Source organism: Chrysochloris asiatica, unplaced genomic scaffold (genome assembly GCF_000296735.1).
Source record: "Chrysochloris asiatica unplaced genomic scaffold, ChrAsi1.0 scaffold00116, whole genome shotgun sequence".
Taxonomy (NCBI): Eukaryota; Metazoa; Chordata; class Mammalia; order Afrosoricida; family Chrysochloridae; genus Chrysochloris; species Chrysochloris asiatica.
This window is the reverse complement of record NW_006408634.1, coordinates 6,016,058-6,038,908: the sequence shown is the minus strand read 5'-3', so window position 1 is coordinate 6,038,908 and position 22,851 is coordinate 6,016,058. Positions and strand designations below refer to the sequence as shown.

The 22,851-nt window shown below is 49.4% G+C and overlaps 1 protein-coding gene across 1 annotated transcript in view; it reads left to right on the top strand.

Moving 5' to 3' along the window:
- The window catches only part of MYH14 (myosin, heavy chain 14, non-muscle), a 92,456-nt gene that overhangs the window by 60,869 nt on the left and 8,736 nt on the right, over positions 1-22,851 (top strand). The window contains exons 23-34 of the mRNA XM_006868386.1: positions 922-1,059; positions 2,161-2,284; positions 2,871-3,042; positions 5,165-5,377; positions 8,402-8,546; positions 9,354-9,560; positions 10,957-11,061; positions 11,145-11,297; positions 14,133-14,381; positions 15,056-15,268; positions 16,381-16,593; positions 17,996-18,157. Of these exons, the coding sequence (XP_006868448.1) occupies positions 922-1,059; positions 2,161-2,284; positions 2,871-3,042; positions 5,165-5,377; positions 8,402-8,546; positions 9,354-9,560; positions 10,957-11,061; positions 11,145-11,297; positions 14,133-14,381; positions 15,056-15,268; positions 16,381-16,593; positions 17,996-18,157 (2,094 nt within the window). The remainder of the gene's footprint in view (positions 1-921; positions 1,060-2,160; positions 2,285-2,870; positions 3,043-5,164; positions 5,378-8,401; positions 8,547-9,353; positions 9,561-10,956; positions 11,062-11,144; positions 11,298-14,132; positions 14,382-15,055; positions 15,269-16,380; positions 16,594-17,995; positions 18,158-22,851) is intronic.

Sequence of the window (22,851 nt, the reverse complement as noted above, 5' to 3'; positions counted from 1 at the left end):
GCTTGTGAATTTGCTGAAAACGCTGCCCAAAGTAGCTTAAGTAAAAAAGAATCGTTTTTGGGGTTCAGATAATAGGAAAGTCCTGGTTACCAGCTTCAGGTGTGGCTGGATCAAGGTGCTCAAGTCATGTCCTAAGTACTCAGCTTCCATCTCCCGCCTCCAGTTACCTCTGTGCTGCTGTGTCCACTAACCGGACTGCATTTCCCTGGCTCTCCCCAGCAGCTGCTGTAAATGTAGGTCTTAACAAGTGTGGCTTTCCCAGCGGAGTGCGTCTCTGTATCAAGAGCCCCAAAGTCCTGGGTCTCACTCTCTGTCCAGGCTTAGATTATGCACTTATTCCCAAGCTCTCCAGTCAGCTCCTTGGTGATGTGTGATCATTTCCATCACATGGCTTGGCGTGTATGCATTAACATCACTTTGCTATTCCACAGACTTCATCAATATAGTTCTCCTAATCTAGGAAATTCTTAACCCAGAAAGATCACAGTTGCAAACAATTTATTGTTCATTTCAGTAACTTCTTGAAATTCTCATTTGGTTAATCATTTAACCAAAAAAAAAATTTATAGCCATAATCATGCTAATAAAATCTTAGAGGTGATTCTGACTCATAGCGACCCTGTGTAGGGTTTCCGAGACTCAGTCTTTATGAGAGCAAAAAGCCTCAACCCCACACCTGGGCCTGAGAGAGAATCTATGTCTCCCACAAGTACAACCAACACAGATTGAATGTTTGGGGAAGAAAATTGCATCCTGGGTGGAAATTGCCTCTCCTCCCTGAAGTGGGCACATCGCCTCGCTGACCTCTTCTCTGTGAAACTCCGACACCCCAGCCTGCAACCTCACCTGCCTAGCCCAAGACTCTCGACCCCTCTGGCTCCTAGTCCCCAGCTCCTTACCCCTCCTCCTCCCCTTCTCCAGGAGCTGGAGACCCACCTGGAAGCTGAGGAAGGGGCGCGGCAGAAGCTGCAGCTGGAGAAAGTGACGACAGAGGCGAGGCTGAAGAAGTTAGAAGAGGGTCTGCTCCTTTTGGAAGACCAGAACGCCAAGCTGAGCAAGGTCAGTGGGCCATGAGCGGCCAGCCAGGGGTGTGGTGGTGCAGGGTGGGCATGTGGCCGGCCGGGTTAGAAGTTTTCAGATTTAATCTGCAGGCTGTTGGCTTTTTCTTTATTTTTCTAACAGCTTTTTTGGGGTTCTCAAACACAGCTCACCTGTTGAAAGCCTGCATTTTGCTCTTTCTAGTTTGTTCACAGACGTCTGTTCTGGAACATTTCCATCATCTCAGAAAGAAACCTGTACCCTTTAACTATCCTGTCTCTATCCCCCTAGCCTCTTCCTTCCTCTACCCCTAGAAACAAGTGAGCACTTTCTGATTTTTGTAGACGTCAGATAAATGAAGCTGTAGATCTGGTAGTCTTTTTTGACTGGCTCCTTTCACTCAGCGTGTGTTTGAGGTTCATCAGTTTGTGTAAGGATTTGACTCCTCTTTGTGGCTGAATAATGCCCCATTGTATGCGTTTTTTGTTGATCCATTCTGCATAGGATAGGTGTTTATGTTGCGATAGGCTGTGGTTTTGGACTCCTGGTGTGGTGCTGTAGGATAAACACTGCACTGCTAACCGCAAGGTCAGTGGTTCAAATCCACCAGAAACTCCTTGAAGACCCTATACAGGGTCACTATGAGTCTGAACAGACTCAGTGGTACATAACAGGCTGTGGTTTGCAGAGCACAGCATTTTTTCCATTTCTCTTATTTTTTGCATTTTATTGTGAATTGGGTGACGTTTACAGAGCACATCAGTTTTCCAGTCAACAATTCATACCCATTTTGTTTCATGCCATTGATTGCTGTTCCCACAATGTAATGTTATTCATTCCGCTTCCTGTTTTCCCATTTCCATTGCTCCTTTCAGTGACTGTAATTCGCATTCTCTGCATCCATAAGATTTACGGTTTCAGAAACACTATGAAGCCATTCTACTCTGTCCTGTTCACTGTGTGTGTGATGGTCACCAGCTTAATGATATTTTAGAAGAGCTTCTAGAAAGCAATAAGTCAACAAGCTAAACAGGTGGAAGGAAAAGGGCACAGAAGAGCAGCACGTGGTAAAGAGCAGCTTCTGACCCAACCCCGAGACCCTCATTTTCTGTCACCATGCAGGAGCGGAGGCTGCTGGAGGAACGTCTGGCTGAGTTCTCGTCCCAGGCAGCCGAGGAGGAGGAAAAGGTGAAGAGCCTCAATAAACTGCGGCTCAAATACGAGGCCACAATCGTAGACATGGAAGGTGAGTGCCTTACCTGCCCGGTGGGGACCTACAGAGTCCTGTGCACACTCAAGTGGAGGGCCTCGGGCAGGCTTTATGAGGCATGGGGCCTCAGTGGCCCTGCCTGTGAAATGGGGACAGGAAGAAAGGCTCAGGGCAGACTGTGTAGCCTCCCAGGCCTGATGTGCCTTCTGCCTTTAAATCCAGTTCTCTTCCTTTGGTCCCAGTCTTGTATCTCTCTAGCTAGCTTTATCTCTCTCTCTCTCTCTCTCTCTCACTCTCACTGACTGTCCCTCAGACTCGCTGGTTCAGGTACATTCTGTGTCTCTATCCTTTGCTGTTGATACATCCCAACAAAACAGGGAAAGGGACATAGGATACAGGGGAGAAGGAAATGCTGACAGAGGAGAGAATGGGGCAACGATAGGGAGCAGTTGGCATGGGGGTGATAGGGGGAAAGGGAGAGGACAGTGCCTGGGGGCTGGCCCCAGATGGGGAAGCAGGTTGTGGTGAAGATAGGGGAGTATACATGATCAGTGCTGGGTCTCCCTCTGAGGGAGCTGCTGAATCTGAGACCCTCACATGTGGCCCCCATTCCCCGCTGCAGACCGCCTACGGAAGGAGGAGAAGGGCCGTCAGGAGCTAGAGAAACTGAAGCGGCGGCTAGATGGCGAGAGCTCCGAGTTACAGGAGCAGATGGTGGAGCAGCTGCAGCGGGCGGAGGAGCTGAAGGCCCAGCTGGGCCGCAAGGAGGAGGAGCTGCAGGCGGCCCTAGCCAGGTGCGGAGGGGGGGGCTGCCAGGGTGAGCTGCTGAGGAGAGCCGTGCAGGTGCATGTCCTCGTGGGTGACCTCCCATAGGAAGGATGAGGAGTCGGGGTGTCCTGCCCCATGAGGAGAGCAGTACGGGTGCTTGTCCTGTAGGGTGAACAGTGGGGGCACACAGCCTGCTGGTATTGGGGGTGCTCCGTTCACACTGCCCTGGGAACACACTGCAGCCAATCCACTTCCTAACTGGGCTGTAGGCATGCCTCGCCTCCCCTGAGCCTCTGCGTCTTCTTCTGTCAAAGTCAGATGACAAGCATTCTGAGCCTATAGGGCTGAGGACAAAGTGCACCAAGGGTCTGTGTGAATGGTATTGTACACTGCCCAGCTTGTAAGACCAAAACCCAAACCACTGCCATTGAGTGGATTCTGACTCACAGTGAGGGTCCCAGTAGGACTGAGTAGAGCTGCCCCACGGAGTTTCCAAGCCTGCAGATCTCTGTGGAAGCAGATTGCCTGCTCTTTATTCTGTCGAGCGACTGATGGATCTGAACCACCAACCTTTCAGTTAGCACCAGAGTGCTTAACCAGTGCACCACCAGGGCTCTTTGAACAGCCCATTGGCAGCTATGAATTGACAAGTTGCTTGGCTGTGGTAGGGATAATTATTATAATGACAGTAATTCACAATCATCGGGCACCTGCTGTGTGCCAGGGAAGACCCTGATGGTGCAAGTGATTAATGAACTCGACTTGGTTGTAAGTTCACATTCAGTAAGAGGCACCTCAGAAGAAAGACCTGGCTAGCTACTTGTGCGGAGCACAGGTCTACCCTGACACATAGCAGGATCCCCATGAGTTGAAGCCACCTCAGTGGGACAGTGTGCCAGGCGTGGCCCTGAGAATTTCAGATGCATTTATGCACCGTGCTCCATCCCATCGAAGACGCCAATAATTCCATAGTTTAACCTCTCTGAAGCCGACTTTAGAAATCATGGAACGTGTGTGCCAAGCTTCAGCGTCCAAATCCTGGCCCTCCCCTTTCTGGCCTTGTGAGCTCACCCAGTTATCATCACCCAGTTCACTAGCCTCAGTTTCCTCATCTATAAAATGGGGGCAACTGTAGAATTTTTTTCTTGGATTAGTGTGAGGATGAAATGAGAAAGAGCTCGTACAGTGCTTGGCACACAGTTAATACTGAATGTTCTCATTACTGCTTTTCACTATTCTTCTTGAATGTTTTTCCATTGTATTAAATTGAGACGATATTTCTATAACATCAAATTAGCTGTCTTAAAATGATCAATTCAGTGGCGTTTTTAAGTTCACAATGTTGTGCAGCCATCACTACTACCTAGATGCGTAACATTTTTGTCTCTCCAAAATAAAACGCACACCCATTAGTAGCTCCCTCCCCCACCATCCTCTCTTGCTGTCGAGTCCATTCTGACTCACGATGACCCCACTGCTCTACAGGGTTTTCTTGGCTGTCCTCTTTACAGTAGATTGCCAGACCTTTCTTACGTGGTACCACTCAGTGGGTTTTGAACTGTCCACCTTTGGGTTAGCATCCAATCACAAACTGTGCCACCCAGACAGTGCCTCATCCTTTGAGGAATAGGAACCTGATACTGAGAGGGGTTAAATCACTTACAAGGATCATGCCATAAACATCAGAGCAAGGGATTCGAACCCAGGTCTTCATGGCACCTGTGGCAAGTTAACCTGGATCAACACTGCCCTTGCAGTGACTGTGCACAGAGGGACAAGAGGCTGGATCCCACGAGGACCGCTAGTAGAGACTCTGGGGGCCACTCTTCTGCTCCTTGGCCATATGACCTGGACGAGTGGTTCCCCTTCTCTGTGCCTCAGTTTCCCCACTCAGTGTGAGGTTAAAGGTAAAGGGCTTGCGTGTGGCGGGAACTCTGGATGTGTCAGCTGGGTTTCTCATTGGTACCAGTCTCAATTCAAGGCATAGTACACTGAGGCCCCATGTAGTGAGTATCACTCATCCAAGAGCAGAGTCAGGATTTGAACTCCAGACTGCCTGCCCCTAGAAGCTCCTCCAGTCCACCCATAGGAGTCCTTCCTCACTCCCTGCCTACCCCATACCACATTCATGTCCTTGTGGATCCCCAGGGCGGAGGAGGAAGGCGGGGCACGGGCCCAGCTGCTAAAATCGCTCCGGGAGGCCCAGGCAGGAATGGCCGAGGCTCAGGAGGACTTGGAGGCGGAGCGTGTGGCCAGGGCCAAGGCCGAGAAGCAGCGCCGAGACCTGGGCGAGGAGTTGGAGGCACTGCGGGGCGAACTGGAGGACACGCTGGATTCTACCAACGCACAACAGGAGCTCCGGTGAGGCTGGTGGGGTGCCCGGGAGGCTTTACACTACAGGTCACTCACCCTGCAGTTGTTTTCATTTAGTTTGTTGTCATTGTTGAGAATATACACAGCAGTTGTTGTTAAGTGCCATCCAGTCATTTCTGACTCATAGTGACCCTGTGTAGGGTTTCCGAGGCTGGAAATCTTTTGCAGAAGAAAACCTCATCTTTCTCCTGTTAGAGTGGTTGGTGGGCTTGAACGGCTGACTTTGTAGTTTGCAGTTCTGTGTTCATCCTACAGAGCCATTGCCCTCCCCCCACAGAAGCAGAATATACACCAATTTCAGTGTTTTTCCACGGGCCATTCCGGGATGTTGATCACGTTCTTCGAGTAGTGCAAACATTGCTCTCCCACCTTTTCTAAATCATTCTGCTATCTTAGTACGGTTGTGGTTGAGAACCTACATAGTAGAACATAAACCAGTTGAACGGTTTCTGCATGTGCGTTCAGTCACATTGATTTCATTCTTCAGGTTGTCCAATCATTGTCCCCCTCCTTTCTGAGTTGTCCTGTTGTTTTAGGCTTTGTTGTTGTTAAGAAGCTACTTAGTAGAGCATACACCAACTCAACAGTTTCTCCATGGACTACTCAGCAGTGCAAATGGCATTCTTGAAGTTGGGCAGCCATGTTTACCCTCCTTTTTCATAAACCCTCTGTCCCGAGCTCCCTTTCCGTTGTCAATTTCTCCCACACAGATAATTCTTTAAGTGAGCATGGTGTTCAAGGGCAAACATTCTTAGTGTAGGTTTTCCTGAGTTTACTATTTTTAATCTTTTTTTGTTGTTGTTACTGCGTAACATATATATAACGTGTATATGTATAACAAGGAACTGTCTCGTGATAATGGTCAAATAACACAATGAACATTTGTTGCTGAAGTGTCCGTGTGAAGATTGTTGAGATGGCAAATGTTTTGTTGCCTACGTATGTACTAAGTACAATAAGAAATAGTGTGTATCTCATGAAGCGTTGTTTTATTCTGACACACAAAGGCTTACCATGAGTTGAGTTGACTGGAGAAAATATATGTTTGTACTACAATAAGAAATATATTTACACACACACGTGTATGACGCTCTAGTTAAGGAGCTCTGGTAGCGTAGTGATTACCTCAAGGTCAGCAGTTCGAAACTACCAGCTGTTCCACGGGAGAAAGATGAGGCTTTCTGCTCCCATAAAGGTTTACAGCCTCGGAAACCCTATCAGGGTCGCTATGGGTCGGGACCGACTCTTTGGCACACTAACACCACCATCACCAGTATAATGGTTAAGAATTGAGCTGCTAATCTCATGGTCAGTATTTTGAAATTATCAGCAGTTCCTATAAAGATTTATAGCCTCAGAAATTGTCTACAGGGTCTCTATGAGTTGGAACCAACTCCATGGCACATAACCACCACCTCCATGTATCTATACGTGTATGAGTGTGTGTATATATGTAGATATCATGAAGCAATGTTCTGTTCGGACAGCGGTCACCGTGAGTTAGAATCAACTAGAGAAGATATATATCTACGTACATATAATAAAACATTTGCCATTGCAGCACTTCTTATGTGTTTAGTGCCCATTGCCTTGGAGTTGATGCAGACTCCTGGCGATCCTGTGTGGGATTTCTGAGAATATAAATCATTTTGGGAACAGAATAGCATCATCTTTCTCCCACAGAGTGATTGGTAGGTTGGAACCTCCAATTTATGGGGTTAGCAACCCAGTACCTAATCCACGACATACCACCGGGGCTCCCTGTGGCTAGTTCAGTGACATTAATTAATTACATGCAACATATTACGCCGTCATCACCACTGATGGTTTCTAAAGTTTTCCATTGAAACCCCAAATAGAAACTTGGTGCCTGCCAGTTAATGGTTATCCATTCCCCCCCACCCCACACTCACCCCTGATAACCACAAATCAACTGGGATCTCTATGCCTTTACCAAATTCTAGATTTCTTATACAGTATGAGGGAACTTCAAAAAACGTTAGTGGAAAAATTCCACTATTTTTTCATTCTGTCTTTCCATGATCTTTTTTGAAGCTCCTTTTTGTTTGTCCTTTTGCAAATGACTGACTTTGTTCAACATGTTTTCAAGGTGCATCCGGGTCATAGTACTATCAGAGCTTTGTTTCTCTTTACAGCTGAGTCTTATCCTATCATATGGATGGACCACATTTTGCTTATCCAGTTCACACAGCATTGGTGTATTGAGCATCAGCTCTGGACCCAAACTAAACCAAACCTATTGCTGTGTAATAGATCCTAACTTACAGTGACTTCATGTTGTTGTTGTTGTTAAGTGCCATCAAGTCGGTTGCGACCCTGTACAGGGTTTCCAAGGGTGTAAATCTTTACAGGAGTAGAAAGCCTCATCTTTATCCTGCGGAGCGGCTGGTAGTTTCGAACCGCTGACCTTAATGTTTGCAGCCCGATTCGTAACCACTATGCTACCAGAGCTCCTTCATAGGGCAGGGCAAAACTGCCCCATAGGGTTTCCAAGGCTGTCTTTATGGAAGCAGGATGCCACATGTTTCTCCCTGGGAGTAAGGGGGTGGGTTTGAACTGCTTACCATTTGGTGAGCAGCCAAATACTACATCACTGGACCACTCAGGCTCCTCTGCTCAGAGCGCAACCTGGACCATCCTGGGGACAGTGATGGGTCAGGCAGAGGTGTGTTCCTCAGAAGTTCCCAGTCAGCAGAGAGGCAGCCCAACCCTGAAGAATATAATGTTAGGTAGGAAGAGAAGAGGCCCTTACCAAGTCTATTGGAGGGGAGGTTCCAAGGAAGACTTTGCTGAGATGGGTCATTTGAATGGGGTTTTCAAATATGTGTAGGAGTTTACTATCAAAGCTGCACTCCTCCCACAACATTGCTGCTTGTATCCCTTGAGGAGTGTGGGGTGAACTCACCTTCCTTGGAGTGAACTAAGAAAAAGGTACAACTTCCTATCAGAAACTCCCCTCAGTGCTGAAATTCTGTTTCTTTCAATTAAAAGATCCAAGAGGGAACAGGAAGTGACAGAGCTGAAGAAGGCTCTGGAGGAGGAGACGAAAATTCACGAGGCGTCAGTGCAGGAGCTGAGGCAGCGCCATGGCCAGGCGTTGGGGGAGCTGGCGGAGCAGCTGGAGCAGGCGCGGAGGGTGAGAGGGGGCTGCTGGTCAGAGTGGGCACCTCTGCCAGGTCGGGTCCTGGTGTCTCCTTCAGGCGTTCCCATTCTCTTCGTCTTTCGCTCCATGAGCGTCCAGTGTGTGCTGCACTCAAGGCACGGTGCTGGGGACGGAAACATCAGAGTGAACCCTGTCTCATGGAGCACATGTTAGAGTGAGGCCGTAAATAGAATAAATCCATGTGTTCTGCACTATCAGGGTGGTAAGCCCTGTGAGAAAATAGTGAACAGGGGAAGGTGGGTCAGAGTGCTCGGGCCTAAGGGTTGTGATTTTAGGTCCCGTTACCACAGAACTCTCTGGGAAGGCAACATCTGAGTCAGTTGCTAAGGGCAGTGTGGGTTAGCCACGTGGGCGCTGGCGGGGGGAGTGTGTGTCAGGGAGTGGGAAATGCCTCTTCAAAAACCTTTGAGGCAGGAGAGTGCCTGGTTGTTGAAGGAACAGTGGGTCATTCCAGACAGTGGGAACAAAACTAGTACAGCGGCCCTGAGGCAGCGGAGTGTCTGGGTGTGGGAGGAATAAGGACGAGGTCTCTGTGGCTGAAGCAGAGTGTGTGGGGCAAGTCGAGTGGGATGTGATCCCAGGACCCAGAAATGAGTTGAGGGGCTCTTGGCCTGGTGGGGGGTGGGATATGAAGACACAGGCACCCCAGTCCTGTATGCCCATTGGAGGTAGATAAACTCATTCCATAAGCTCATAAGAAGTCCAGCCACACCCTGGGGTCTCTGTCCTGTTGAGTAGATAAGGGAGGGGGCACTTGTAAATGTTGGCTGACCCCGACAGGGCAAAGGTGCGTGGGAGAAGACCCGTCTGGTCCTGGAGGCCGAGGTGTCAGAGCTGCGGACAGAGCTGAGCAGCCTGCAGGTGGCCCGGCAAGAGGGCGAGCAGCGGAGACGGCGCCTGGAGGTGCAGCTGCAGGAGGCGCAGGGCCGGGCTGGCGACGGGGAACGGGCGCGCGTGGAGGCCACAGAGAAACTGCAGCGGGCCCAGGTGAGTGGGGGACCTGGGGGGGTGGTTTCTGCTGTGTGTTCACAGGAATAATGCTTCTGTGAACACCGGTGGTCTAGTTCTTATGTTTTCACTTCTGTGGATACACATCTAGGAGCGGAATTGCTGGGTCCTAGGCTGACTGATTTAAAGGAGTTCTGGTAGCGTAGTGGTTACGAATCGGGCTGCGAACCACAAGGCCAGCAGTTCAAAACTACCAGCCGTTCCGTGGGAGAAAGATGAGGCTTTCTGTTCCCGTTAAGATTTACAGCCTCGGAAACCCTGTACAGGGTCACTATGGGTTGGAACCGACTCCACAGCACACAGCCACCACAGCCACCAGGCTGACTGATTTAGGAGTCGTGGTGTGGCGCTGTGGGCTAATGCATTGGACCACAAAGTCATTTGAACCACAGGGTCGGTGGTTCAAGCTCACCAGCCATTCCTTGGAAACCCTGTACAGGGTCACTATGGGTCGGAACCGACTAGATGGTACTTGACAATAACCACAAGTCTAACTTAGGAGTCCTGGTGCGGTGCTATACGATAAAGCATTGGACTGCAAGGTCGGCAGTTCAAGCTCACTAGCCATTCGTTGAAACTGACTTGATGGCACTTAATAACAGCAGGCGAACTCTGAGGAGTCCTGGTGGCACTGTGGAGTGGACACCAGGCTGCTAACTGCAAGGTCAGCTGTTCAAAGCTACCCCCTGCTCCACGGAAGAAAGATGAGGCTGTCTACTGTCATCAAGATTTAGTCTTGGAAACCTCTGTAGGGTCGCTGTGAGTCAGAATCGACGTGATGGCTGTGGGTTTGGTTTTAGGTAACTCTAAGGAATAATTAGGCCACTAGTGGAAAGGTTGGGGGACCCATCCGTGGAAGATCTGTTCCCAGAAAGATGACAGCCTTGGAGACCCTGGGGGGCAGTTGGACTCTGTTGTAGGTGTTTGCTATAAGTTGGAAAATCCAACGAGCATCACGGGATAACTTGTTTGCACTGTGAGACAAGGTGCCTCAGTGGTCGAATCCTCGCCTTCCTTCAGGAGACCCAGGTTCAAGTCCCAGCTAGTGTACTTCTTGCACGGCCATCCCATGATTGTCAGTGGAGACTTGCGTGTTACCACAATGCTGGATGGGTTTCAGCAGAGCTTCCAGACTAAGATACATGAGGAAGAAAGTCAACTTCCAAGGTCTTGGCCAAAACCCAACCCTCAAAGGACCATGGGCATGGCTCAGGATCGGGTAGTTTTTTATTCCCTTGTGCGTGAGATCGTCATGAGTCGGGGGCCGACTGGATTCAGCCAACAGCAACGTTTCGCCTTTTGGGAAGCTGCTAGTGGTGGTCTTCTGCAGAGACCACTGCAGTGGAGGGCTTCACCCCATGCACCTTCCCCACAGGTGGAGCTGGACAGTGTATCTGGGGCGCTGAGCGAGGCTGAGTCCAGAGCCATCAGGCTGAGCAAGGAGCTGAGCAGCACCGAGGCCCAGCTGCACGACGCCCAGGTGACCACAGCTGCCCTTTGATCCCCAGCCCACATGCTCCTCACCCCTGCCTTCCTCCTGATGTCCCTTCTCCGTCCATCCAGGAACTGATGCAGGAAGAGACCAGGGCAAAGCTGGCCTTGGGGTCCCGGGCACGAGCTCTGGAGGCTGAGGCAGCTGGCCTGCGGGAGCAGCTGGAAGAGGAGGCCACAGCCAGGGAGCGGGCCGGTCGGGAGCTACAGGCAGCCCAAGCCCAGGTGAGCAGTTAGTTCCAGCTGGGGGCCTGAGAGGAGTCATTGTCTTCCACCCTTCTGCTCCTGAGTCCCCCGACGTCAAGGACAGTTTCTTCATTTGCTAATGTTGCTGTAACAAAAACAACAAGTGGGCAGTTTTAAAGAACAGGAGTTTATTCCCTCATAGTTACAGAGGCTTGACTGCTAACTGAAAGGTTGACAGTTTGAGCTCACCCCACGGTAACTGAGGAAGAAAGGTCTGGCAGTCTGAGTCTATAAGATTATAGCCAGTGCTGCAATGAGTTTCGATGATGGGTAAGACGGAGGAATTCGCACTGACCACCTAAGACAGGCAGCGTCCCCTAAACAAATAATAAATAAGTGGGAAACGGAGGTGGACCATGCAGACCCGGCCAGGAGTTCAAGTCCCTGTGGTTCCAACCGTTGCAGACCATCCAAACCATAGGCTCTGAGGATCAGACTTTAGCCACCTAGCAGACATAGCAAACTGTCCCTCATCTGATTATTCAGTTATGCTTGTTAGTAATCGCATACATGAGCCCTGGATATCCACAGACAAATGTAAAAACCTCCCCTAAAAGCTGAGACTGTAAATTCCAAAAAAGCAAAGTTTCCGCCCTCCACCCCCACCCCCAAAAAAAGAGAAAAGCCAAAGAGGATAGAAAGGAAACACTGTTGACTGATGATGTATGGAGGGGATTGTAATCAATGTAATGAAACAAGTCATATGAATGGCTGAATTTGAAGCTGATGATCTGTCCTGTAAATTTTCACTCAATTCACAATAAAAACCTTAAAAAAAAGATTACAGCCAGAATCTGAGATCAGAAGAACTTGATAGTGCCCGGCTTTCGCTGCCCATCACTCTGAAAGTCCTGGATAGAGTGGGAGAAAAGGTGGGACCAAACTCAGAATCATATGAAAGACCAGACTTACTGGTCAGACAGAGACTAGTGGGACCCCCAAGTCTGTGACTCTTGGACACCCTTCAAACCTGGAACTAAACTCACCCCCCTGGCTCAGCTTTCCACCATAATGACAGGTCTGTATGGTGAACTGCAGTAGACAGTTCTTAACAACAATCAATGGTCAGAGATCAAAAGGGCAGCATTTGCCTGGGGAGGATGCTCAGGAGGCAGGAAGGGAGGACAAACAGAAATGGGAACCACAGGGGAGGAGTGGGAAGGAGTGCTGCTACTTTGAGGGGATCACAACCAGTGTCCGGAAACAAAATGTGTATGAATTGTCGAGTGGAAAACCAGCTTCACCCAAATGAAAATTAAAAATGAGAAAACTAAAATCAACAGCGAGGAAAACCCCGTGAGCTCGGGTCTACACTGCGGTACCTGGGTCGCCGTGAGTCGGAGTCGGCTTGGTAGCAATAGGTCTGGTTTTGGTTTTAGGCGGCTTGAAGTCTAATTCAGGGGGTTGGCTCTAGGGTAGGGTCGTCCTTGGTCTCTTTTGGCCTCTAGTGGCTGCTGGAAATGCTTGAGGTACTTGGACTGGTCCATGCGTCTGTCCACTTCATCATTCTTCCCCGTGTGTGTGTGTCTTGGCATGCCGGCTGTTTTTATAAGACACCACTCCGAAGGGATTAGGTTTAAGACCTGCCTGACTCCAGTATGTCCCCGTGCACATATCAGCAACAGGAAAACAATTTCCAAACAGGATCCTATTCGTGATTCATGGTTACAGGGTTAGGACTTGAACATAACTTACGGGGGACAAAGTCCAACCCATAACAGCCTCATTTGGCATCATTAGTTCAAATTCCTGGTGGTGAAAATATAAAAGAAAAAAAATAAACAACAACAAAAAATTCCTGGTGGTGGTCTCACCACCACCTCACCCACCCACCCCACCAGCACCCTCCCCATGCTCCCCACGCTCCCCACAGCTCTCCTGCCGCCGGGAACTGCTCTGTCCCACTTTTCTGTTCCCCACAGCCTTTTCTCAACCTCCTGGGCAATCATCTCTCCCAAAGGGGTCTTTCTACACCTTCAGCCGACCCTGTCCCTCCCCTGCTCACAGCTCTCTCGGGGCTCCCCAGCACCCCTTCCCAGACACAGCCTTCGAGCCCCTCTGTTCTCGGGTCCTTCTGTCTTCAGCTGCCCTCACCTCTCATCTCCCCTAAAAAACACATTTCAATCTTAAATGGACTCACCCCCAGCCCTTCTCAGCCTCCAGGCAGGGAGCAGTGCCCCTCTGAGCTTCCACAACCCTTCTTCCTTTCTGTCCCACTCTATCTCCCTGGGCCAGGGCTTTTGTGGCCTAAAGTCTTCCCACCAGAGAGCCCTGTGAAGGGGTAACTGTATCAAAGTTAAATCTGGGTCACCAGCGTCACCCAACAGTAACCCTTGAGGGAAAAAAAAAAAAAGCCTGTTGAATGAATGAGTGATTAATGCATGCATGCAAATAGCCTTCTCCAACTGGCAAACTTCTATGCATACCTCAAGACCCATCTCAAATGTCCCCTCATCCAGAAGCGTTTTCTATAAATGTTCTAAACAGAATCTACTCCTGTTTTGGACTCCTGGGCCCTCCTACTACTTCTGCTTTAGCCTTTCTTACTCTTATTGTGACTGACTTTCAGTCTCCCCCCGTGGATGGGGAATTCTTCTGGGCAGGGGTAGCTGGGTCTGAATTCCGCCAAAAGTAACTTCAGTCCCCTGTAGTAACAAAGACTCACAGTACTCACAACATCAACCCCACTTTGAGGCAGTGGGCCCACTGGAATGACTCATTTCCTTAGACTCCAGTCTCCACATCCCAGAAATGGGATGCCACCAGCCCACACCTTGCTCCTGACCACCACTGCCACCGTTACTCTCCTCCCAGCTCTCAGAGTGGCGGCGGCGCCAGGAGGAGGAAGCAGGGGCCCTGGAGGCAGGAGAGGAGGCACGGCGACGGGCAGCCCGTGAGGCTGAGGCTCTGACCCAGCGTCTGGTAGAGAAGACGGAGACAGTGGAGCGGCTGGACCGGGGCCGCCGCCGGCTGCAGCAGGAACTGGATGATGCAATCATGGATCTGGAGCAACAGCGGCAACTCGTGAGCACGCTGGAGAAGAAGCAGCGCAAATTCGACCAGGTGGGAAACCAGCTGCTCATCTATGTTTCTGGTGGTCGTTGTGAGGAATTGGGAATATGCAAGAAGCATCTTCACATTGATCATCTCTAAAATGAGATGAGATTACTAGGGTACCCATCCAGCCCATTGTTCCAGCATAACTATTAGTAGCACTCCCTTTTACTCAGTTAATATAATAACTGAACATTTTGATCAAAAATTATCTTAAGGATTCTGATCAAAAGGGGGGACATGTGGAACAGAATTTCAAATTCTCATGGAATCTAGACTTTCTGGAGTCATGGAGGCTGGATCAACATTCCCAAAACTATTGACCTAAATCATCTTTAAGTCTTAAAGCCAAAATATCCCAAACAATAGTTTAGCTTCATTCGTAAAGAATGTCTGCCTTGTGCAGCTAAGAAGACCCTGTGGGGCAGTTGTTCTCTGTCTCATGGGGTCATCCCAAGTCATAATCAACAGCAAAAGAATGAGAGACCCATCAGTCTGATGCAGTGAGGAGCGGGATGGTTTGAGGCAGGGTTGCAACTTTCATCCCTCTACCTTCGTCCTGTGCTTCTGCCTGTCTGTCTGTCCATCTCTCTGTGTCTCTGGCTGCTCCTTTCTCCCTGCCCCCTCGTACACTCCTTTCAGCTAACCTATATTCCTTCATCCCATCTCCCTCAACTCACAAGCTCCTGGCGGAGGAGAAGGCAGCAGTACTGCGGGCGGTGGAGGAACGTGAGCGTGTCGAGGCAGAGGGCCGGGAGCGTGAGGCTCGGGCCCTGGCACTGACACAGGCCCTGGAGGAGGAGCAGGAAGCGCGTGAGGAGATGGAACGGCAGAACCGGGCCCTGCGGGCTGAGATGGAGGCACTGCTTAGCAACAAGGATGACGTCGGCAAGAGCGTGAGTGACCCGTTGAGTCGAGCTCAACTATCAGTTCGTAGGATGGTGTGCGAACCCCCTGCTACTGGCACCTCAGAACTCATGGCTTTGAGAAGTCTGTGGAGCGGTTCTACTCTGCACACATCAGGGTTGCCATGAGTCGAAATCAAAACAGGAACGTGAATTGGGGCAACTGCTCCCCCAGACACGCATATGTACACCCAGGGTGCTGAGAGATGCCTACAGAACGTGAAGGGTGCCACCAAAGTCAGGGGTTCACACAGACAGCAAAGCACGAGGAGAGTTGCTCGCCAAACACGTTGAATTCACGTACATGTGCAAAGAGGGTGAGGAGAAGCCCCTTGCACCCGCCACATATGTTCATGCAGACACGGAACATGAGCACTCCTCAGCAATCCTACGCGTTCATGTACACAAAACACGAAGAGAATTTTTCATCAGACACACACGTGCCCTCACCTCCCTGGGAAGCCTGGGAACCTCCACGCTGAGAAAATAAAAGGGGAAGTAAATACTTAGGAGCTGATGAAACGAAACCCTGGTGGCACAATGGGTTAAGTGTTAGGCTGGTAGCCACAGGGTCAGCGGTTCATGCCTACCAGCTGTTCCATGGCAGAAAGATGAGGCTAGCTGCTTCCATAAAGATGTATCATTTCAGAAACCCTAGGGAGCAGTTGAACTCTGTCCCATAGCGTCACCAAGAGTTGCAATTGGCTCAGGCAGCGGGTTTGGGCTTGTTTTGTTGTGTGGAGTTTGTTGTGTAGAGTCTTGCCTGTGAACCAGCCATGGTGAGTGCTGGAACTGTATGCCTTCCACCCACTTCACACAGCATTCTTGAAGTGAGCTCACAATCACAAAATGACAAAGCCTGTGAGGAGAAGATCCACCATGAGTGAGAGTCAGCTGGTCTAAGGAACACTTGAATTTGGATCATCAACAGCTTCAGATAATACAATCCTCATACACCGATACACATAGTTACATAGATGCTTAGTAGGTGTTAAATGAATAAATGGATGAATGAATGAACCAGATGAGCACAGCCGCTGTTGTCTTCCCCCTCCTCCCATCGGTGGAGGATCTCAGTGCTCACTCTCCCTCCTCCCGACCAGGTGCATGAACTGGAACGAGCCTGCCGCGTGGCAGAACAGACAGCCAGCGACCTCCGAACGCAGGTGACAGAGCTGGAGGATGAGTTGACGGCCGCTGAGGACGCCAAGCTACGCCTAGAGGTGACCGTGCAGGCTCTGAAGGCACAGCACGAGCGGGACCTGCAGGGCCGAGATGAGTCTGGTGAAGAGAGACGCCGGCAGCTGGCCAAGCAGGTACAAGAAGTGGGGAGGCTAGGGAAGGGCCTGAGGTCTCATCCAGCCACCTGCTACTCCACCATCTAAACTTCTCCTGTTCTTCTCACATTGAGCTACCATGTTCCCACACATCTCCTCTGCCCACCCAGTCACCCGCCTACTGACCTACCCAGTCACACATCATCCGTCCACCAACCCATTCCTCCACCAGCTACCTCCTCATCAACCCACCCGCCTTCCCACCACCTGTGGTTTCTTCCCAACTCACTTGTGCCCCATCCACCTGCCAGCTAATTCTGCAGCCAACCCAGTTACTCACTCTGTGTCTTTAACCACCTCATCCAGCCCCCGATAACCAGTCTCTTCACCAACTGATGCTTACACCATCCGGCCCACTGTGAATCCAGCCACTTCCTTCCTCATCGATTCAACCATCTCAGCCACCCAGCCACCCATTCTGCAGTCTCTCAACTCAATCCACACCGCATCAGACCCTGTATCCGGCCACTCCTCCCTCCACCCAACTGCCTCCCGTTCTCTCAGCCACTCATTTCACATCTTCTCTCCCAGCTCACACTTACCCCCAGCCGTCCACCAACCAAGCCTGCTTCTGATCACACCTCCATCCATCCAACTACCCATCTCCTTCTGCATCTGCTCAGCTGCCCTGACCACTCCAGTCCCGTTCACCCACTGCATAGCCTAAACCCACACTGCACCCTACCCTGAAGGCAGCAGCCAACCTGTTCACTCAGCTCTGCAAGCTCACTACTCCCCTCAGTACCCACGCCTCCAGAACCTCCAGACCAAACTCCACCTCCTTCTGTAAGCAGGCCCTCCACACCCTCTCCATCCAACCTCCTCTCCCCAACCCAGCTACACACCTCCATGCCCCCAGCCCCACTCTACTACTCCTGTCCTGTCCCCTCTTCCCTACTCGGTCATTCCCCCACTTCCTCACTTGTTCCAGCTTCCTGTCCCGCCCCACGCTGTTCTCCCTCCCATTGTTCATTCATGAGGGGGTGGATGTGTCTGCAGTGGACAGGGCCCTCTAGGAGGTGATGAGTCTGAACGTGGAAGGGGCAGGGACAGCTCTGAGAGCCAGAAAGATCCTCTGGGGCCACTTGGGCAACAGATGGAAGTGGGTGAGACTGGAAGCTGAAAGGTCAGAGAGGGGGAAGGAAACATGACCGGGGGTCCCTAAGTTTGTCATCCCCGCCCCCCGTCCCCGCCGAGTCCTATTGACACAGTCATGGCTGTGTGTCCCAGACTTTGTCCTAGGGGAGGCTCAGGGTCAGCTCTGTGTGTACAAGGTCCCTCTGGAACTTTGTGAGAAATGGGATGGGGTAAGAGGGAGAGACTGAGAGGTAGCCGGTACCTCCTGTCCCCTGACCTGACCCCTGCCGGCCTTCTGCCCCAGCTGAGGGACGCCGAGGTGGAGAGGGATGAAGAGCGGAGGCAGAGGGCCCTGGCTGTGGCCGCCCGCAAGAAGCTGGAAGGGGAGCTGGAGGAGCTGAAGGCTCAGATGGCAGCCGCCGGGCAGGGCAAAGAGGAGGCGGTGAAGCAGCTTCGCAAGACGCAGGTGAGGACGGGATGGGGCTTGGGTCAGGCTGGGGAGGGGAGGCCCTGATTATCACTGGAGCCCCTAACATCCCTCCAAGGCCTGACCCCATGAATAGCCCCCAAATCCATCAGCATCTTTATAAACATCCATGCTGGGCTCCTAATCTCAGCAGGTCCTGACCATCTGCTTCCTCAAAGGTGGCAGGGGGTGGGGAGGCTTTCCATTGTCAGCGAGATGATTCTGACACACGACAGACAACCGTGTGTGCAGAGAGAACAGCGGTGACTTAACTTCTGAGGTGCCTCTGAGTGAGTCTGAACCACCAACCTTTCAGTTAATAGCACCTACCGATTCTCACCACTCAGGACCCCTCCTCAAAAGATGACATCCCAGGCAACCTGGCAGAACGGCTCTCCTCTGACACATGTGCCTTCAGCCGGGGTCACAGTCACCTCGCTGGCACGGGGTCTGGTTTTCATTGGTGAACATCCATGATCACTCCCGTGCCATGTGGCTCTTTTCCATTGTATTTGCCAGGCGATGCTTCATTTTTAAATCCTCGTTTTATTTTATTTTGGAAATGGGAATGCTTGAGTAGTTGTTTTCCAGACTCTGAAAGTTGAAGCTGGTGTTGGTTTAAAAAACAAAAAATATCTAGAACCCCTCTGCCCAAAAAGGTGATGGCTGTTGTCAGTGTCATTGAGTCAGTTCCAACTCATAGCAACCCTGTATAGCGTTTCCAGTGAGTAGCTGGTGAGCTTGAACCACTGACCTTATAGTCCGATGCTTATCCTTCAGTGCCCAACAAGGTGGCCATCAGTAAGCATGTGGTTCTTCAAGATGTGAAATCTGACTGGTCTGGATGGAGATGACCTGTGCAGACAGTTAAGTGCTTGAAAAGTCACTTTAAATCCACCCAGAGGCACCTCAGAGAAAAGGCCTGGCAACCTACGTGAAAAAAATCATCCACTGAAAACCCTATGGCACAGTCCCTACAAATCAGCCACTTAAAACCCTATGAACAGTTCCTAGATGGGGTCAGCACGAGTCAGAGTCTGTCTGTTGCATGGCAATTGGTTTGTCTGGTTTTGCTATTGCTGAGTTGTGTTTTGGGGTTTTTCAAAATTTTGTGCTCAAGGTGAGAGTTCACACAGCAAATGAGGTCCCGATTTAACAACAACAACCCAGATTATTCAGTGACATTGGTTGCATTATTCATAATAATGTGTCCATCTTCATTCTGCTCAATATTCTAGTTTCCCTGACCCTCACCTCCTCGTTCTGACTAGGGAGCCATTGGTTAGCACTTTGGTCACTTATAGCTGATTTGAACTGACTCTACAGCACTTAACAACAACAACGTAGTTGATAGATAGATAGATAGATAGATAGATAGATAGATAGATAGATAGATAGATAGATAGACAGATAGATGATAGACAGACAGACAGACAGATAGATTAGATAGATGATAGATAGATAGACAGACAGACAGACAGACAGATGATAGATAGATAGATAGTAGATAGATAGATAGATAGATAGATAGATAGATAGATAGATAGATAGATTAGATAGATAGAAAGAAAAAGAGAGAGCGAGAGAGAGGGGGGAGAGGGAGGAGAGTCCGACGTGGCACTGTAAGATAAACATTAGACTGCTAGCCTCAGGTTAGTGGTTAACACCCACCAGCGGCCCCTCAGAAACCCTATTCAGGGTCACTGTGAGTCGGAACTGATTTGATGGCACTTACCAACAACAGTCCTGGTGTGGCGCTGTGGGTTAATGCGCCAGACTGCAAAATTGTTTGAACTGCAAGGTTGGCGGTTCAAGCTCACCAGCTGCTCCTTGGAAACCCTACACAGGGTCGCTATGGGTCATAATTGACTCAATGGCACTTAACAACAACAACCAACAACAAGGAGCTCTGGTAGCGTAGTGGTTACAAATCGGGCTGCGAACCTTAAGGTCAGCAGTTCGAAACTACCAGCTGCTCCACGGGAAAAAGATGAGGCTCTCTGCTCCCGTAAAGATTTACAGCCTTAGAACCCCTGTACAGGGTTGCTATGAATCGGAACCAACTCCACGGCACATAACCACCACCACCAACAACAACAACAACATAGTTGATTTAAGGAGCCCCGGTGACGCTGTAGGCTAAGCACTGGAATGCTAGCCATAAAGTCTGTGGTTCAAACCCATCAGCAGCTTCATGGGACAAAGATAAGGCTTTCTGCTTCCATCAACATTTACAGTCTCAGAAATGTGGATTAAAACTCAGAATTTTAAAGGAAAGGAAAAAAGAAAGACTGGGCTTACTGGTTAGAAAGAGACTGACTATAAAAAACCCACGACTGTGGACCTCGATCACCCTTCAGGTCTGGAAAAAGGATCTTACCTCTTGGGACCTAATTTTCATCCATGCAGTATATAGGTATGTAAGGGACAACACTAGTGAGGTGGGCTTACCATGGAATGGTCAGTCATTCAGGATCAAAAGGGCAACATTTGCTAAAGGGTGAAGTTGAAAACGGTTGGGAAGGAGCAGGAAGGGAAATAACCCCAGGGAGGAAGCGGGATCCCTGTTGTTACATGGAGGGGATTGCAATCATTGAGATGAAACAAAGTGTCTGATTTGCTGAACATAAAACTGATCATCTGTTCTATAAACCTTCACTCAATTCACAATAAATAGTAAAAAAAAAAAAAAAAAAAAGATTTACAAAGACCTTACTGCAAACAAGAAGAGGTGGAATATCTCATTACTAAAAATTAGGCAAGGTGTGCACCAGGGTTGTTGTATTCTTTCACCATACTTATTCAGTCTGTTTGCTGAACAATTAATCAGAGAAGCTGGATTTTTATGAAGAAACACGTGGCATCAGGAATGGAGGAAGGCTCATTAACAACTTGTGGTATACAGGTAATACAACCTTGCTTGCTGAAAGCCTAAAGGACTTAAAATACTTAATTGATGAAGATCAAAGACCACAGCTTTCGGTATGAGTTGCACCGCCAATGTAAAGAAAACAAAAATCCTCACCACTGGATCAATAAATAACATCAAGATAATTGAGAAAAGATTGAAATTGTCAGTGATTTCATTTTACTTGGATCAACCATTAACACTCATGGAAGCAGCAGTTTAGAAATCAAACGATGTATTGCATTAGGCAAATCTGCTGCACAAGACCTCTTTAAAGTGTTGAAGAGCAAAGACGTCAGTCTGAGAACTAAAGTGCACCTGACCCAAGCCATGGTATTTTCAATAACCTCAGATGCATGTGAAAGTTGTATCATAAATAAGGAAGACCGTAGAAGAATAGATGCTTTTGAGTTATGGTGTTGGAGGAGAATATTAAAAGTGCCATGGGCTGCCAAAAGAACCAACAGATCAGTGTTGGATGAAATGCAAGCAGAGTGCTCCTTGGAGGCCAGGATGCCTAAGCTTCGTCTCTCATACTTCAGACATATTGTCAGGAGGGATCAGTCACTGGAGGATATCATGTTTGGTAAGGTGGAGGGTCAGAGAAAAAGAGGAAGACCCCCAACGAGATGGATTGGCACAGTGGCAGCATCAGTGGGCTCAAACATAACAATTGTGAGGTTGGCACAGGATCGGGCAGTGTTTTGTCCTGTTGTGCATAGATAGGGTCACTATGAGTCGGTACTGACTTGATGGCACCTATCAACAACAACAACAATTTTTATATTATAAAGTAAGAATATTTTGTTAGGCTCAATATAGATTTCAAATGAGCTTCATGTGTCATTTTGGCTGGTTGGTTTTGCTCTTTTCATGTTATTGCTAGGCGCCGTGGAGCCAATTCTGACTCACAGCAGCCCCATGGAACCGGGTAGAAATGCCCCACAGGGTTTTCTTGACTCATCTTTCCAGGGGCAGACTTCCAGGCGTTTCCGCTGAGAAGCCGCTGGGTGGGTTTAAACTGCCAGCCTCATGATTAGCAGCCGGATGCTTAACTGTTTTATCTACCAGAGTTCTTTTTCATGTGTCATTGTTTTTATTAAAGTACCATCGAGTCAGCTCACATTCATGACAACCCTGTATAGGGTTTCCAAGCAGCGGCTAGTGGGTTTGAACCAGCGACCTTGCGGTTAGCAGTCTAGGGCTTATCCTACAGTGCCATGCCAGAATGTGACCACTAGAAAATTTTAAACAGCACACGGTGGTGACAGTTATGTGCAGTGGAGTCGATTCCGACTTATAATGACCCTGTATAGGATTTTCTGAGGCTGTTCATCTTAACATGAGTAGAAAGCTGGTAGATTCAAACTGCTGACTTTTCGGTTAGCAGCTTAGCTCGTAATTCACTACACTACCAGAGCTCCTTAAACTGCACGTAGCCCTTGTTATATTTCTATTGGGCAGCAGTGGTTTAGGAAGACAATCCCCCACCCCAAGTAAAAATCGCCAGTCTGCCCCCATAAGGAAAAATCCCTGTACTTCAAAATTGTATCAAGCAAACAATGGACAATAAACAAGATTGTAGATAAACGGATGAACGATAGTTACACCAACAGGGAGTTGTTGTCAGGTGCCATCGAGTCGGAACCGACTCATAGTGACCCCATGCACAGCACAACGAAATAATGTCCGATCCTGGGTCAACCTCACTACCGCCGCCACACTTGACGCCATCAATGATACCACCTGGCTGATCCATCTCGTTGGGGGTCTTCCTCTTTTTCTC